The sequence below is a fragment of the Rhipicephalus sanguineus genome, chromosome 4, assembly GCF_013339695.2.
Source record: "Rhipicephalus sanguineus isolate Rsan-2018 chromosome 4, BIME_Rsan_1.4, whole genome shotgun sequence".
In the NCBI taxonomy this organism is placed as follows: Eukaryota; Metazoa; Arthropoda; class Arachnida; order Ixodida; family Ixodidae; genus Rhipicephalus; species Rhipicephalus sanguineus.
Window position 1 is genome coordinate 46,879,969 of NC_051179.1, and position 13,545 is coordinate 46,893,513.

General features: G+C 46.4%; 1 protein-coding gene across 1 annotated transcript; it reads right to left on the reverse strand.

Annotated features, from left to right (window-relative positions):
• Positions 1-3,555: 3,555 nt before the first annotated feature.
• LOC119389901 (uncharacterized) lies at positions 3,556-13,231 on the reverse strand. The gene is made up of 4 exons (XM_037657321.2): positions 13,032-13,231; positions 10,253-10,643; positions 8,067-8,669; positions 3,556-4,033 (listed from the first exon to the last, which is right to left on the reverse strand). Exons 2-4 carry the CDS (start codon positions 10,631-10,633, stop codon positions 3,728-3,730), a joined length of 1,290 nt encoding a protein of 429 aa, XP_037513249.1. The 5' UTR covers positions 10,634-10,643; positions 13,032-13,231; the 3' UTR covers positions 3,556-3,727.
• Positions 13,232-13,545: the final 314 nt, after the last annotated feature.

A 13,545-nucleotide genomic window follows, 5' to 3' on the forward strand; every position in this document is an offset into this window, starting at 1 on the left:
ACTTTACGGTGGCACTCTCACAGAAACACATCACCACTTGCAGCAGAGCCAACTACGTTCATTTTTCCTTTTGTCTACGTAAGGTCACTTCGTTCGTGTTAATATAGTCTTCACGTTAAAAAGCACTGCAGTAGAGGGAATCTTTCTTAACAAGCATAAACATTTGACATCGATCCAGTGATGGAAACAAGGGACTACAAATAACAAACTTGACTGTTGAAGACGTAAGTTAATGCAAGTACGCAACTTCCTTGTTTCACAAGCGACTACTCTTGCAAGTAATGCCTGCCCAGGTTTGAAGAAACAAATGAAAGTGGTCAAGGTACAACTGTAGTAACAACAAAAATATTTTCCACATCAACAGAGAAGACAGTCGCCATCCCTGTTTCATTGACGAAAGGAACGTTCGTCTGTGATAAAAAAAAACAACAAAAAAACTGAGGGCAGGCACAGCCAGTGCCATGACAATCACCGTAAGATAGCTTTAACATGTCCATTGTTCCGATATATGCAATGTCGTTACCATGCAACACCGGGTTACCAGATGATGGCAACATCTCGTAACACTCTGCATAACCACAGTGTCCAATAGACCCGTTTCCCTATTCCACAAGTGTCCTTGTCAAAGAAACATCAATGAGGCAACATGCCTACTGCTGAAAATTTATCTAAGCAGCAAAGTAAAGTACTCTTGATTAGTTCCTGCAACAGCAGCTCTGAGTGTCATATTTAGCTATGCACCTCCACATTGCACCATCATCTTAGCTGCTTATGTTTGCACCCCGTTGGATAAAGTCTCTCTCTAATGTTTCACTTCACCAAAGGGCTTTCCTCAATCAGCAGTCCTTTAGCACTGCCACAAACAAGTACACGGTGTCTTGGAAACTCGCACAACAACGCAAAAAAAAGAAAGCAATTCTAGCCAGTCCTTGCCTGCAAATCAGCGTTGTTGCTTTGGTTGAGATCATAAGAGTGACTTTCAGCTTGTTCCATAGACCTGCTACCATTTACGGAATAGTGGACTACTGGAATCGTACGTCACAGTAGCACCACTGTGGCACAAAGCTTGGCTTCTCTTGTCAACCATCTGCACAGAATGCTTAGACGGTCATTGAGCACGTGCCGGTTCATGATGATAATTTGCTATCTACGACACAGTGCGAACCTCGACCATAACAGCTCTGCTGCAAAAAAACGCCAGGCCTGCGAGGAACACGCAGCACTGTCACAGCGAAAGCTGAAAGAGTGGCCTTTCTAGAGCCCGTTGTAAACTCTCTTGGGGCAACTACTCCAAGTACACTTGCAAGGTACCCACTACGCCACAAATAATTTTTGTGAAGTAGGGAAGCACGCACTATGCCATTATTCGTCATTCTGCAGAGAAGCCAGGTACCCGCTACACATCTGCAAGGTATTATGTGCACTTTGTTTATGCTGTGGCTGATGACGATCAAGCATTGTGGCTTGTAATGGGTTGGAAGCTTTAAACGACCCACTCATTATGCAATTCGCATTGTGTGACGCCTGGTTGTTATTTTACTCTCCTACCACACTATATTACACATGTTAAAAGGGCCCTGCAGCACTTTTCCTGAGTGAGTCGACTCATGAGTCCGCTGGCAAAAAATTGGCCTTTTCGATTGTGGTGTCGATCCTCTTTAACGCCAATATCTCACGTAGTCGGTGCTCTTCGATATGCCTTTTGATCTTGTACCTTCAAATAAGAGTTATCATATATAATATATCATCATCATATATCAATCCTATAGACATTTTTATGAAATACGCGACTCAGAGGAGATATTTTTATCAAGAAGATTGCGGAGAGAGGTCATGGCACCCCTTACCCTAACTCACACCTCTGATCAATAAATATTGAGGTTGTGCATGAATGCTAGAGTGCTGAGATATGCTTGAATAGACTTAAGTATAAACATAAGGCGATATATTCAGGGCGATAGCAACGTTGAAGATGAGTAGATAGGACCATAAGTCGGCAACAAGAGGTGGAGCTCACTCTGACTCACTAAAGAAATATATTTCGCGCTTAGGGCTCACTCGGACTCAAACTCGCCAAAACATTACTCACCCGGACTCACTCAGACTCACGGCCCGATCTGAATCTGACTGAGTCGACTCATGAGTGAGTTTGCCGACCTATGGTTACCAGCATTGTTACTGATAAGTCTCTGGGCAACCGGATGACCCATCAAGGGTAACATGTACACAATATAAAATAGACAAATTAGATCTCTAACATCAACAAATGTTTTGCATACCCTGAGCATAGTCTCAGAACTTGGAGGAAGTTTCAGGTTGGCATCTTATTAAGGCGCTCATATGGTCCAACATAACTTGCCCGTGCACAGCACGGCGATGTCACGTTGGCAAAGTGCCACCCTCCAGATCCTAGCGGCTCCCGACAAACGGCGTGACCAATGGCTTAGGCGTGGAGGAATGAAGTCGAAATGTCTTTCTCACCACCAATTAATCCTGCTACAAATGGCACAGCTGGGAACTTTGCAGGCACCTTAAAGAGGTCAATTGATTCAAGCCTCAGAGCAGGAACGACTATACACGTGTGTCATGGCGTTCCCGCCACCTACAGAAAAGTACCAAACACGTTATGACCAGCTGCAATCCAGCTAAACTTATGTTTGTCGAGGGATTCTGCAAGAGATTCAACCCCCTACAACATGCAGCGCAAGAAAGAGGGAAGGAAAGCGTCCTGCAAACTCCGCTAGCGATTGTCATGTGACCAAAGCTGAGTCAGCCTAGTTGAGCATCATCGAACGAACAAAAAGTGGACTGAAGGCACTGAGAGGAGCATTCGTGAAAGTAGAACCTACGAAATACGCTAGGAAGACAGGGGCGTGCAGAAGCACCACATGGAATACCTGCGGCCTGACAGTATTTGAAATGACAAAGACTCAAAAACAAGACAAGAAAAACTTCCAAACAAAACAGAGCAACAGCGATCATACAAATGCAAGATGCAAACACACCTTGCCTTGAAACAAAAGTTCGGGCAAACTACAAGACTTTAACAAATTACCAATGGAATCTCTAAGGGTTGAGTTACGAACATCAACACGAACTCTGAAGCCTCCACAAAGATACGGACTGCAAAACGGCGGTGCGTTTAATTTCAAAGAAGAGGATATACATCTAAAAGAACAGAATATACACAGAACACCAGAACTGCCGGAAACAACCGAGATATCAAGCTCCCCACCAACACCGTTTACCCGACAATGGGCCACAAAAGACTGTACCAGCACATACACCTATGCAGTCGTGGACAAAATAAACCCAGTTAAGTATTGCTCAAGACGTACTTGTGCGCTAGGTTCTTAGTCATGGCAGCACGCAACGTAAACAGTGATGATACTGGAAACTTAACAATAGACGAAAACGCAAGTGCTAAACTTCAACTCTGTTGAAAAGTTCACTGCTTGCACTTTTGTCTGTTCTCATGTTCTGTGTCGCACTTGTTTAAGACGCGTGCTGCCACAGGCTACCAGTTATGCATAAAAAACTGGCTATATCTGCATGCTTCCACCCATACTTTAAAACCAAAATTTTGCACGGAGGCTCCTCTATATCTACAATATTAAAAACTAGCCTCTTTACGAGATCGGAACTTTTTGCTGCACTGGGCCTTTGATGCAATCCTCTACTTTGTTCAGGTCTTCATGTGCGTGTGTGCATTCGCGCCCTTGTAGTATCAGTAGTAACCCTGGCCAAGAAGTTGCCACATGACTAAGGCACCAGACGGAGACACAAATGCAGCTGAAGCCATGTCCTGGTGTGGATTGTCTCCACCAATTACGTCGCAGTCCGTGAGATTGATCCTCGAAGCAAATGTCTTGCCACTGTGCCCAACGACAGCCTCGATGTCAGACAGCAGGGCCTGCCTCCACCGAATCCTCGCCATGTCGACGATGGCGTCCAACGTTCCATGCTCTTTAAGCAGTGCGGCACACTGGGACATCACTTCTCTCCACTGCAGGCCCAGTGGGTTGAGAAAAGGCTGCCAACAAGAACGATAGCGTTAGCTACTGAAACCTTGCACAAGAAATAGTTTTGAGCGCATCATCCTGTCAAACAAATGTACTCACATTGGCCAACACAGAGGCCTCGAGGAGTCCTACCAAGGAAATCTTCAAATTTATTCTGAGATATCCGGCTTCCTTCAATGTGCACCCATAGCTCATCATGCAAGTGTCATTACACTCAGTCCCACAGTAACTAGACCATCATAGTCTAAAATCAAACCTACCACCCCACATGCAATAGTACTATAGTACTATGAATGAAAGCTTTTACTGTGCTTCATTCCCAACACCGCCCTTTTAGTGAACAACCACACACACAGAAAAAAATTGGGGCAAAGACTGTGAAATAAGCAGAGCTCTTGGTCTCGCCCTCCTCCTCACCATCACTTCCCTTTCCCGCCCCTTGCTATACTATACATGGCTATGCTATGCCTTATTTCTCTCTCTGTCTTTCATTCTTTCTATCTATCTTTTTCTCCTTCTCTTGCCCATGGAAACGTAATCATATGGTTCCCATAAATGCTTGTTCTGATAGCGTGCCTGGACAGCCGAGCGGTTAAGACGCTCACCTTTGGAGCGGGGGTACCAAAGTTCGAATCCTGCTGCCAAGAAATTTTATTTTATTTATTTCTCCTCCTCCCTTCTCCATTTCTCATCTCCTCTCATTTCCTTCCTTCTCTACCCTTCGCCGAGCACAATTTTCGCTTAACACTCGCCCACGGTGTTAGAATAGGTTAGGTGTACCGACGTTCCGCCTCCGCCGCGCAGCCTCCTCGCCGAACATGGGGACGCGCTTCGCGTTTTTTCCGACAGGCTGCGCTGGGTGTATCGAGGCTTTAGGTCAGCTGCTTCAACGGGGGCCGCGTCGCTTACAAAGCTGCATTTGCGACAAATCCTCAACTGCTGGCCGTTCCTCTTTTATCAGGGTAACCGCACATATCAATCTTATTTGAAAGTAAATGCACAACATCAAGAAATTCAGTGGCGGTAGCCAGCAGATGGAAATACATAGGAAATATAGCTTCTGCAAACAGCGATAATGGGTTTACAGGTGGACACGAATTTCAAAAATATTTTAGCTCGTGCACAAATAAGGCCACCGTGGCAAATTGGTTGAGGCCGCCGCGATAAACTGGGTTAATAATAACATCTGGTGTTTTATGTCCCAAAATCACGATATGATTATGAGAGACGCCGTAGTGGAGGGCTCCGGAAATTTCGACAATCTGGTGTTCTTTAACGTGCACCGACATCGCACAGGCCTCTACCATTTCGCCTCTACCAAAATGCGACCGCTGCAGCTCGAATCGAACCCGCGACAACGGAACACCGTGCCCGCGACCTTCGGGTCGGCAGCCGAGCACCTTAGCCACTGGTCCACCGTGGCGGACCCGAACTGGGTTAGTCAAAAAGAAAAGGTATTCCCTGAAAAAGGAAGCGGGGATGAGGGGGGTTGACTTCTCTCTATATGATGCTTGTAAGAAGAAAGCAACACATTTGAATTTGATAGGTTAGAAATTCCTTTCATGGGTTGTCGTTGTGCATGCACCATATCGCATGGATTCAAGCAGCCGCCCACGGTGTTAGTTGTTCAGCCGCCTGTGCAACGTTTACACGTGCTGGCTGGCGCGTGGTAGTGAAGGTTAAAGGGGCGATGCCACCAAGTTTGTGGCTTGCGCGTTCTTTGCTGTAAGCGTTTCCTATAGCTCCAGGAAGCATGATGCACGCACCAAGATTCGTGTATTCTCGCTGAATAATTTAATATCGCCTTTTGATGTGGACAACTTTCGGTTTCGGTTTCTGGGCGCCGAGGTTGGGCAGTGACGTAGAAGTGTAGGAGGCGTGGTCACGTGACCGCACAAGGCTGTGACGCACTAAACCAGGAAGCGATCGAAACTCGGCGAGTGATGTAGCAACTGATGCTTTGCCGGTACTATAGTGAATTAGAATATATTCTAGATCACTACAGCCGGTACGTATGTTGCGGAAGTGGCGGAGGTCCGGAGGTCACTCATGTTACTACAGCAGATTTGGTGTGACGTCACTACAACTTTCGTTGCCCATCCTACAGATCTACGTCAGTGTTGGCGCGCTAGCGATGGGTTTCCACCGGTAGAATGGGCATTTAGGTACACTTTGGAAGTGAATTAAAATATATTCTAAACGTTTGCTGTGTCCGACCCTTCGTGTGGAATGTCCTTGCATACAGAGGAAACCCACAACAGGCTTGTTATAGCCTCGAAATTTGATGGCACCACCCCTTTATCATGACTCACCATGTGCCATTCTGATTCTGCCTCTCGTTATTCGTCACAGACATGCTGTTTGTTGCAGTAGCGGAAGTAGAACTTTGTGCCCTGCTCTGGGTGCACAAACGTGAAATGGTCGTGCCCGTTTCTTTTTCAGCGCCCTAACCATTTGCTTTCCAGTTTCTTCTTTCGGGAATAGCAGGAGTTGAGAGTGACACCATATTCCGTGACGTCACTGTCTGACCCGTTAAAATTAACAGGCCAAACCAGACGAGGCCCCATTCGTGCACATACTTTCGCCAGTCGAAACGCCTGCCGCCTAAATGCTAGCCTATTTGAAATAGCTTAACCTTGTTCATCGTGTCCTTATTTACACAACTTATATTGTCCAGATGGGCAAGAAGTGCTCTTTGCCGCGATGCATCTCGGGCTACAAATCATGCACGGAGAAAATTTGCTTTTTCGCTGCTCCGAAGGATAGTGACCGCTTGAAAATGTGGCCACTGCTATTCCACGGAAAAATCGCGAGTTGCAAACAGCAAATTTTGTTTGTGAAAAACATTTTGATGTGCGATTTGTCACCAAATCATGGGAAGCGCTATTTAAAAGGAAACGTTCTTGTGAGGAAACATTCTTTCGTATCATTTAGCCGCGCCATACAATACTCGAGCTAAAGCAGCTTTTTTAGGCAAAAATATGTAAAATTCGTAGATAGTGCCAATACTGTGATAAAATTCTTGGCGCACCATAACGTATATATCTTGCAGTCTATTTATTTTGAATATGTCAAAGAGCGGCTTCGTAGTCATCGGCCACAAGCTCGCCCACTTCATTGCATTCTCTTTCAATCCTGTATTTTCCGACGTGGGAGCGGCGCGTCACCTGCTAGTGCACGCCCCGAAAGACCTAAATAGAGTTATTTTATTCCATTACATCAAAGCATCCGTCAATTCTCGCAAATGTTTACGGAATTTGCAAATAAGCGGTTCGTAGTAAAAGATTCTGAAGGCTCACTTGATCTCATATGCGAGATGCCCCTTAACATGACACCTGCTCTTTATATGATGCTGACCGCAAATACATTAATTAATCTTTCGAGGGCAAATGAAGGGTGAATTCAACACGCGTCACGCAACTGCAGATTTACATTTGTAGACAAATGCGGGCACGATCGCCTAGGCCACGGTGTTGCCGAGGCCGAAGGTGGTGTTTATGAGCTTCACGCCGCATGCCGAACCGTCATGCATAAAACACTACTAAGTCTTTATATCTAACTTATATATATGATATTACAATACCATGCAATCCTCACAGGGCCTTGCGATATTGCTAAACACGCTAAAACACCGAATGTTAGAAGCGGCAGGTTTGTGCTGGGTATAGCCAGGTGGCCTCCGTCCCGTGCGCGCCTCCTTTCGGCAAGAAAGGGAAAGAGGTCCCCGATTTCCCCTCATTCCAATGCGCCGTCGCTACACCTAAACTATTCTAACACCGTGCACTCGCCTAACCTCCTCCTTTCCAGCATCTTGCCTCAGCACTCCTCGTTTTACAAGGCTTCACTCTCTCCCACCTCAGGCTCGAACCTCCTTCCCCGCGGCTATCGATCACTCTCTTTCGCTTTCCCTCGCATCTGCTGTACTCGGTAGTGGGGCTTGCCGGACTCCTAGGTGCATACCCACCCGAGTTTTTGCAAACGCCTCGCGGGGACTGGCAAGCTTAAACAGCTCCGCTGGTAAAAGCATTCGAACTGCAGCCTCACCTGCCAGGCAGCCAAATCGGGCAATCCCCCTTCGGACATGCTGACGATGGCATGGGCTACGGGGCAGTTTGGCCACTTCTGCTCAGCCGTCCTCTTATGATCAAGGTAGGTGCTGTGCAAGTACCAGCATGCGTCCTTGATCATGACAGCCATCTTTCCAAGCGTCATTTGTCCTCTGAGGCAGGCACGGGCAAGATGCCGCTCGAGCACATAGCACGCACACGTAACGAGACCATCAACACCTGAAGATTCCAGAGCGTAACCGTCCGTGGAAGGGCACACCAATAACGGGCAAATGCTTCCCTCTGGGCCTTGGGGAAACAGATCCTCGCACCATCTTGCACTCGAAGGCGGTTTGCGCGAGATATAGTTGCGAGCGTCGATGTGGGGTTGCTTTGGGCCCCGTAGGTCGTGTGCCCGAGCCCCACCTAGGGTGGCAAGCTGGCGGGCACTCTTTAGATCGAGAGTCAGTTCTGAAACATTGAAGTGTATTTTAGGGCTGAGGCGTTTGAACAGGGCTATGTCATCGACCCAGACGCAGTTCAGGACGAATGGGGACTTCCTGTTGTTCATGGCCTCGTATGCCCAGGCAAGCATGCTAACCTGTTGAAGAAAGAAAAAAGGAGGAGCACAAAAAAAGACAGGGTGGGTCAGTCAAATGATAATGCCAAGCTCAAGGATAAGCCATCAATTCATGTGGAATAAGAGCAAAGGTCGATGAGCTGATAATATTGAGATTGAAAATCTTGAAGAAAAAATAAGAAAAAATTTAGAGCTGATGTCGGGGTGCAAGTTATCAGTGTTGTACACGTTCCCCTAAAACAGGAACGAAAACTCGTTCCTTTCCAAGCTTGGAACGAGTTCCCATTACAAGTACCTTAAATGTGAAAGGAGTGTGTTCTAGTTACGCTTCGAACATTGGAACATATCGTTGCTTTAACGTGACATTTGATTCTTTAAATTAAGATATACTGTCAAATAATCCTGAGGCGAAATAAAATGAGCAATTTAAATCTAAACTTGAACTGCATATATTTACGAATGCGAACATCACTGGTGGAAGATTATCTGGAGATAAAAAAAATCCAAAGAAGCGCACATCGACGAATTTTTTCAGGGAGCACCACACAAATTCAGGGAATACTTTCAGGGAGCTTCGGAGTGGTGGCCGCGACGGTATCAAGCACCATGCACTAATCTGGTGTCTTGCACACGTTGGACAGGTCAAAGGCGCTCCCCCACAACCTCAACGAGGGTGCCCACGTGCCCTAACCCTGAACTTAATAGGCCTCAGGCTCTTACGCTCAGACTACTGCTGACGGATACGTACCCTAATCTAATCCAATGAAGCCGACAGATCGTGACGCCAAGGAAAGCATGGGGGCCATTATTTGTTGTTTTTAGATAGCACGCGGGGGTTCACTGGCCAGCTGCGAGCTCGTAAAAAGCAGTAGCAGTGGCTTAGCGTAACAAAGATAGTGAATTATTTTGGGCATGGCATTCTGGCACATTTCCAATGCTTTTTTTTCACAAGATTTGGAGAAATTGGACGTACAAATTGAAGGAGAACTGACAATATTTTCATATTTGATTCGTTTATGTGAACTGAAGGTCTGGAATGATAGAAGCTGTAGAATAAGATACACTGCCAAGCTTCGGAGGATACGACATATTGTAACATATAAAGCCTTTCTTACGGCCAGGATCGGTTTCGTTTCCCAAAGGTTATCCTACGTCGTGAAGTTTCACACAGGTGGTGTGAGCACACAGCAGCGAGAGACAATAACATTTTCGCACACTCCCTCACCACCCACTCATTGCCCAATTAACATGTTTTGATGCCTGGTGCAATTCTACAATTCTGCTATGCTGTATTAGATGCGTTAAGGACACTCCACCCACTACATGACATTCCTAAGCATTTTTTTACGAAACAGTTTCAAGCACTGGCGTGGCTCCGTGGTAGAACACCTACTTGCCACGCAGAAGGCCTGGGTTTGATTCTCATCTTGACCAAACATTTTTATTATTTCTTTATTTGCATCTATCTTGAATTTTCACTCACAGACAATGCTGGTGTTTCGCTCACAACCAAACGACGCCGACACCGAAATTTCTGCAAAACGTGCTCTTTAACGCTACCGTGTTAAAACTCCATTGCCCGCCCGAAACAGCTGAAAACATACCTTGCAAGTAAACCTGTCATTTCGCGTCCGAACCCATGTCTCGCCATTCTCGAACGACACTGTCTGCACCTTCGTTGGTTGCCTTTCTCTGCACAGTCGCAGCAGATGAAAAAGCCACTGCTTGGGCTCCTCAGGCCCGTAGCCAGCTTCGCCGGGAAGGTAATTCCACAAGCCCCGGCACCACGACAGAGCCAAGGACGTCCACAGGAACCGACTTGAAGTCAACCTGTTGAGACAGTGGCATGTTCTACCAAAGCTCAGCACATCAAATGGTTCCAAATATTGGCAGATTTTGATCAGCACGTGATCCGGTAGTTTCGTCAGTGAGGGACCGTCATCGGCCAAACGATCCTGTTCCACTTCTCCTTCGTGCTCAACCATCCCGTCGACCCTACAAAACACAAGAAATCAACAGTACAGTAGGAATAAGTGTGTTTGAATAATGAAATTTGCTAATCGAATTCTGCATTCACTAATGTGTTTTGTGATGTTGAAACTACTGGAGGTGCTGGGTATCGTTCTCGTGCACTAATCTGATCCCAAGACACGTGCCAACATTTCTATAATGCCAGAGGAATGACGGGCATTTTGTTTTGGATGGCTACCTCTTGGATATGGTCCAGGGGTTTCCGCAGCATTAAAGTGGAAAGTTGGGCAAGTTGGCACTGGTTCGTGATATCGAACAGTGCAACAGACAAGTGACGGCAGAAAAGAGGACAACGCGCCTTTCCTGTTCTGTTCTCTTTTCTACCATCCCTGTTCAACATCATGTTTCCACAGGAACTGACATGAGGAGATTGTCTAATGGTACATTTGGTGCGGCTGTACCGCACTGTCACTTGGATTACAACAACGCAGAGCCCCACTCTTAACTTGCGTCTGAGAAAGTGTGGCTAAACCGAACATGCTGCCACACACCGAGCAATCGGAGGCCAGAAAACGGTACACATCGCCACGTCTTCCATTGCAAGCAAACAAGACATGGCAACAAACAAACAAGCTCTATGGCACGCAGGAACGCTGCACATGCAGCCACAGCTTTCCGCCGCGCGATCCCTCCCTGTGTAGCTTTCAGCGCGCTCATCTGGACGAAAAAACAAAGAAAACACGTAAAGCGAGCGAAAAATCCCCCTGTAATTCATTGCAGCCAACAGCGCGAAACACGTAGGTGAATCTACACCAACTCACCCAGTTTTCCATCCCCCTGTAACTTCGCTCATTCTTGACGGATTCGAAAAATTTTTGCAGCAATCGATTCGCAAGAAAATAAACTCCGATACTGAGGTCATTAGACGATTACTTGAAAAAGTGTTGTAGGACCCCTTTAAGGCATCTGCAGTCAACACATGAGTGCAGACAAGCCCAGTACACCACAAAACAACTAAAAAACGGAGGAACACAGCCGCAAGGGCAAGGCATGATAATGATGGACGACACGTCAAAAGTGGTGTGAGCCCGAATAATTATAACAGGGGAAGCAATACCGATGAAGCCGGTTACAATTGACAAATGTACACAGGACGCAGCAGTTACGTCGTTGAGTATGTGTAGTAATATTGGAGAACTTTTGACTTAAAAAAGAAACAATGGTAAGCAGCATAAACATTTTAAAACAAAATGGTGTAGATATAAGCTGTTTCTTCCATACCACAGACACACAAAAAAAGAACCTTCATAGAAAACATCCACATTAACCTGCAATGGTGTTTCCCAACATTTTAAGCACAAGTGTTGGATTCTGCATAGCTAAGAATTATTCTTTTTTACATAGAGCAATAACACAGAGCAATAACAGTTCAAGCGTTTGTCGGTGCGTCGTTTTGGCGAACGATTTCACCGCCGCATTTGAAGCGCGGTCAGTGCACGAGACACATGTGCTAGCGCCTAGCTGAAGTGGCCTATCTGCTAAATGCGTGAAGTTGTTTAGTAAGAACCTTTGTGCCTAAAGGATTCTGCAATTGACTAATCAATCAGTCACTCCAATTCCGTGGGCATCGTACGTTTTTTAATTTTTTCGCACGTTCTCAACGAACAAGTGCACGAAAAACTCAAAGTTGCTTAAAATTCCACGCCTAAAAAAATAAAATAAAAAAAATTGTGCGTTCCCATCAGCGAGGTGTTTATCACGGAGGCCACGCAAACAAACAAAGCAACACTGCGTCGTCTGCTTCTGTCAAAACAGGGAGCTCTCTCACTTATCTCTCCATGGATAGTGAAGCGACTCCATCTTGTTTTAGCGACTACAAACACAACAGCGTGTTCGTCTTGGACTGCGGAAAATGCGTAACAACGCGACGAAAAAGTTCGTTTTCTTTTTTTTTTTTTTTGTCAAGCGTCACTCTACCTCTGTTGGTGCGATATCTTCGTGAAAGCCAGTGCACGATCACGACGTAAACAAAGAAAGACGCCATCACAGCACTGTTATAGTGTCTTTCTTCGTCTACGTCGTAAATGCGCGCTGGTTTCTTTCACAACAGTAGTGTCTCAACCGTTCTAAGATGGTGCGCATAGTCGATGACTAACAAACAAGTTACGTAACGACCAGCAGATGATCTCAAACTGCGCCACGGCGCCGGCATGCGCATTGACTCAGCCGCCAAACACGTGAGGTGTCGGCAACAGTTCCAGAGTTTAGTAGCGAAACGAACACAGCAAGAAAGAAACGTCGCACGCGCAACAAAGCACAAGTGAATACACAGACGCCACCGACAGCGAACACAAAACAACGAGGGCGCAAGAATGCGCGCGACAATCAAAAGTGACAATCGTGAAAACGCACCCTAAGAACAACTTGCGTGACACAGAAAGCGGCGTTCAGCGTTCAAAACTCGCACCAAACTCACTTGCCGCGCGGGACGCACGTACTACACAAAACTTGCCTTCCAAAAAGAAGTGTCAACATGGTCAGAAGTGATGCAAGACTTCAAACTTTTTGAAATAGGCACTGACTACGGTGACGGGGCCCGTCAGCGCAGTACCGTCGTAAAAGTGACGGGGCCCGTCACTGTAGTGTAAATTGTAATAGTGACGGGGCCCGTCATAATAGCAACGTACTTATAGTGACGGGCCCCGTCGTCGTAAAGCGGTGACTACGGTGACGGGGCCCGTCAGCGCAGTGCCGTCGTAAAAGTGACGGGGCGTAGATTTTTGGTCGTTTTAGACGCCCACGTCGTGTGGTGTTCGTGGCGTAGTTGGTTGGCGCGCTCTCCATAGTTTTATGGCTGCAGGTCGTCAGTTCGATTCCTCCCGTTTTTTTTTTGTCAGGTTATGCGTCAACGTCAACGTTACTGCTC

What these genes read in the sequence shown, in the direction of transcription:
- LOC119389901 (XM_037657321.2), bottom strand. Translation starts at nt 10,633, where the DNA reads ATGGTTGAGCACGAAGGAGAAGTGGAACAGGATCGTTTGGCCGATGAC. An exon ending in ATGACAGGTTTACTTGCAAG is followed by an intron (nt 8,670 to 10,252) that starts GTATGTTTTCAG and finishes TTTCTTCAACAG; the next exon opens with GTTAGCATGCTTGCCTGGGC. An exon ending in CCGATTTGGCTGCCTGGCAG is followed by an intron (nt 4,034 to 8,066) that starts GTGAGGCTGCAG and finishes TCTTGTTGGCAG; the next exon opens with CCTTTTCTCAACCCACTGGG.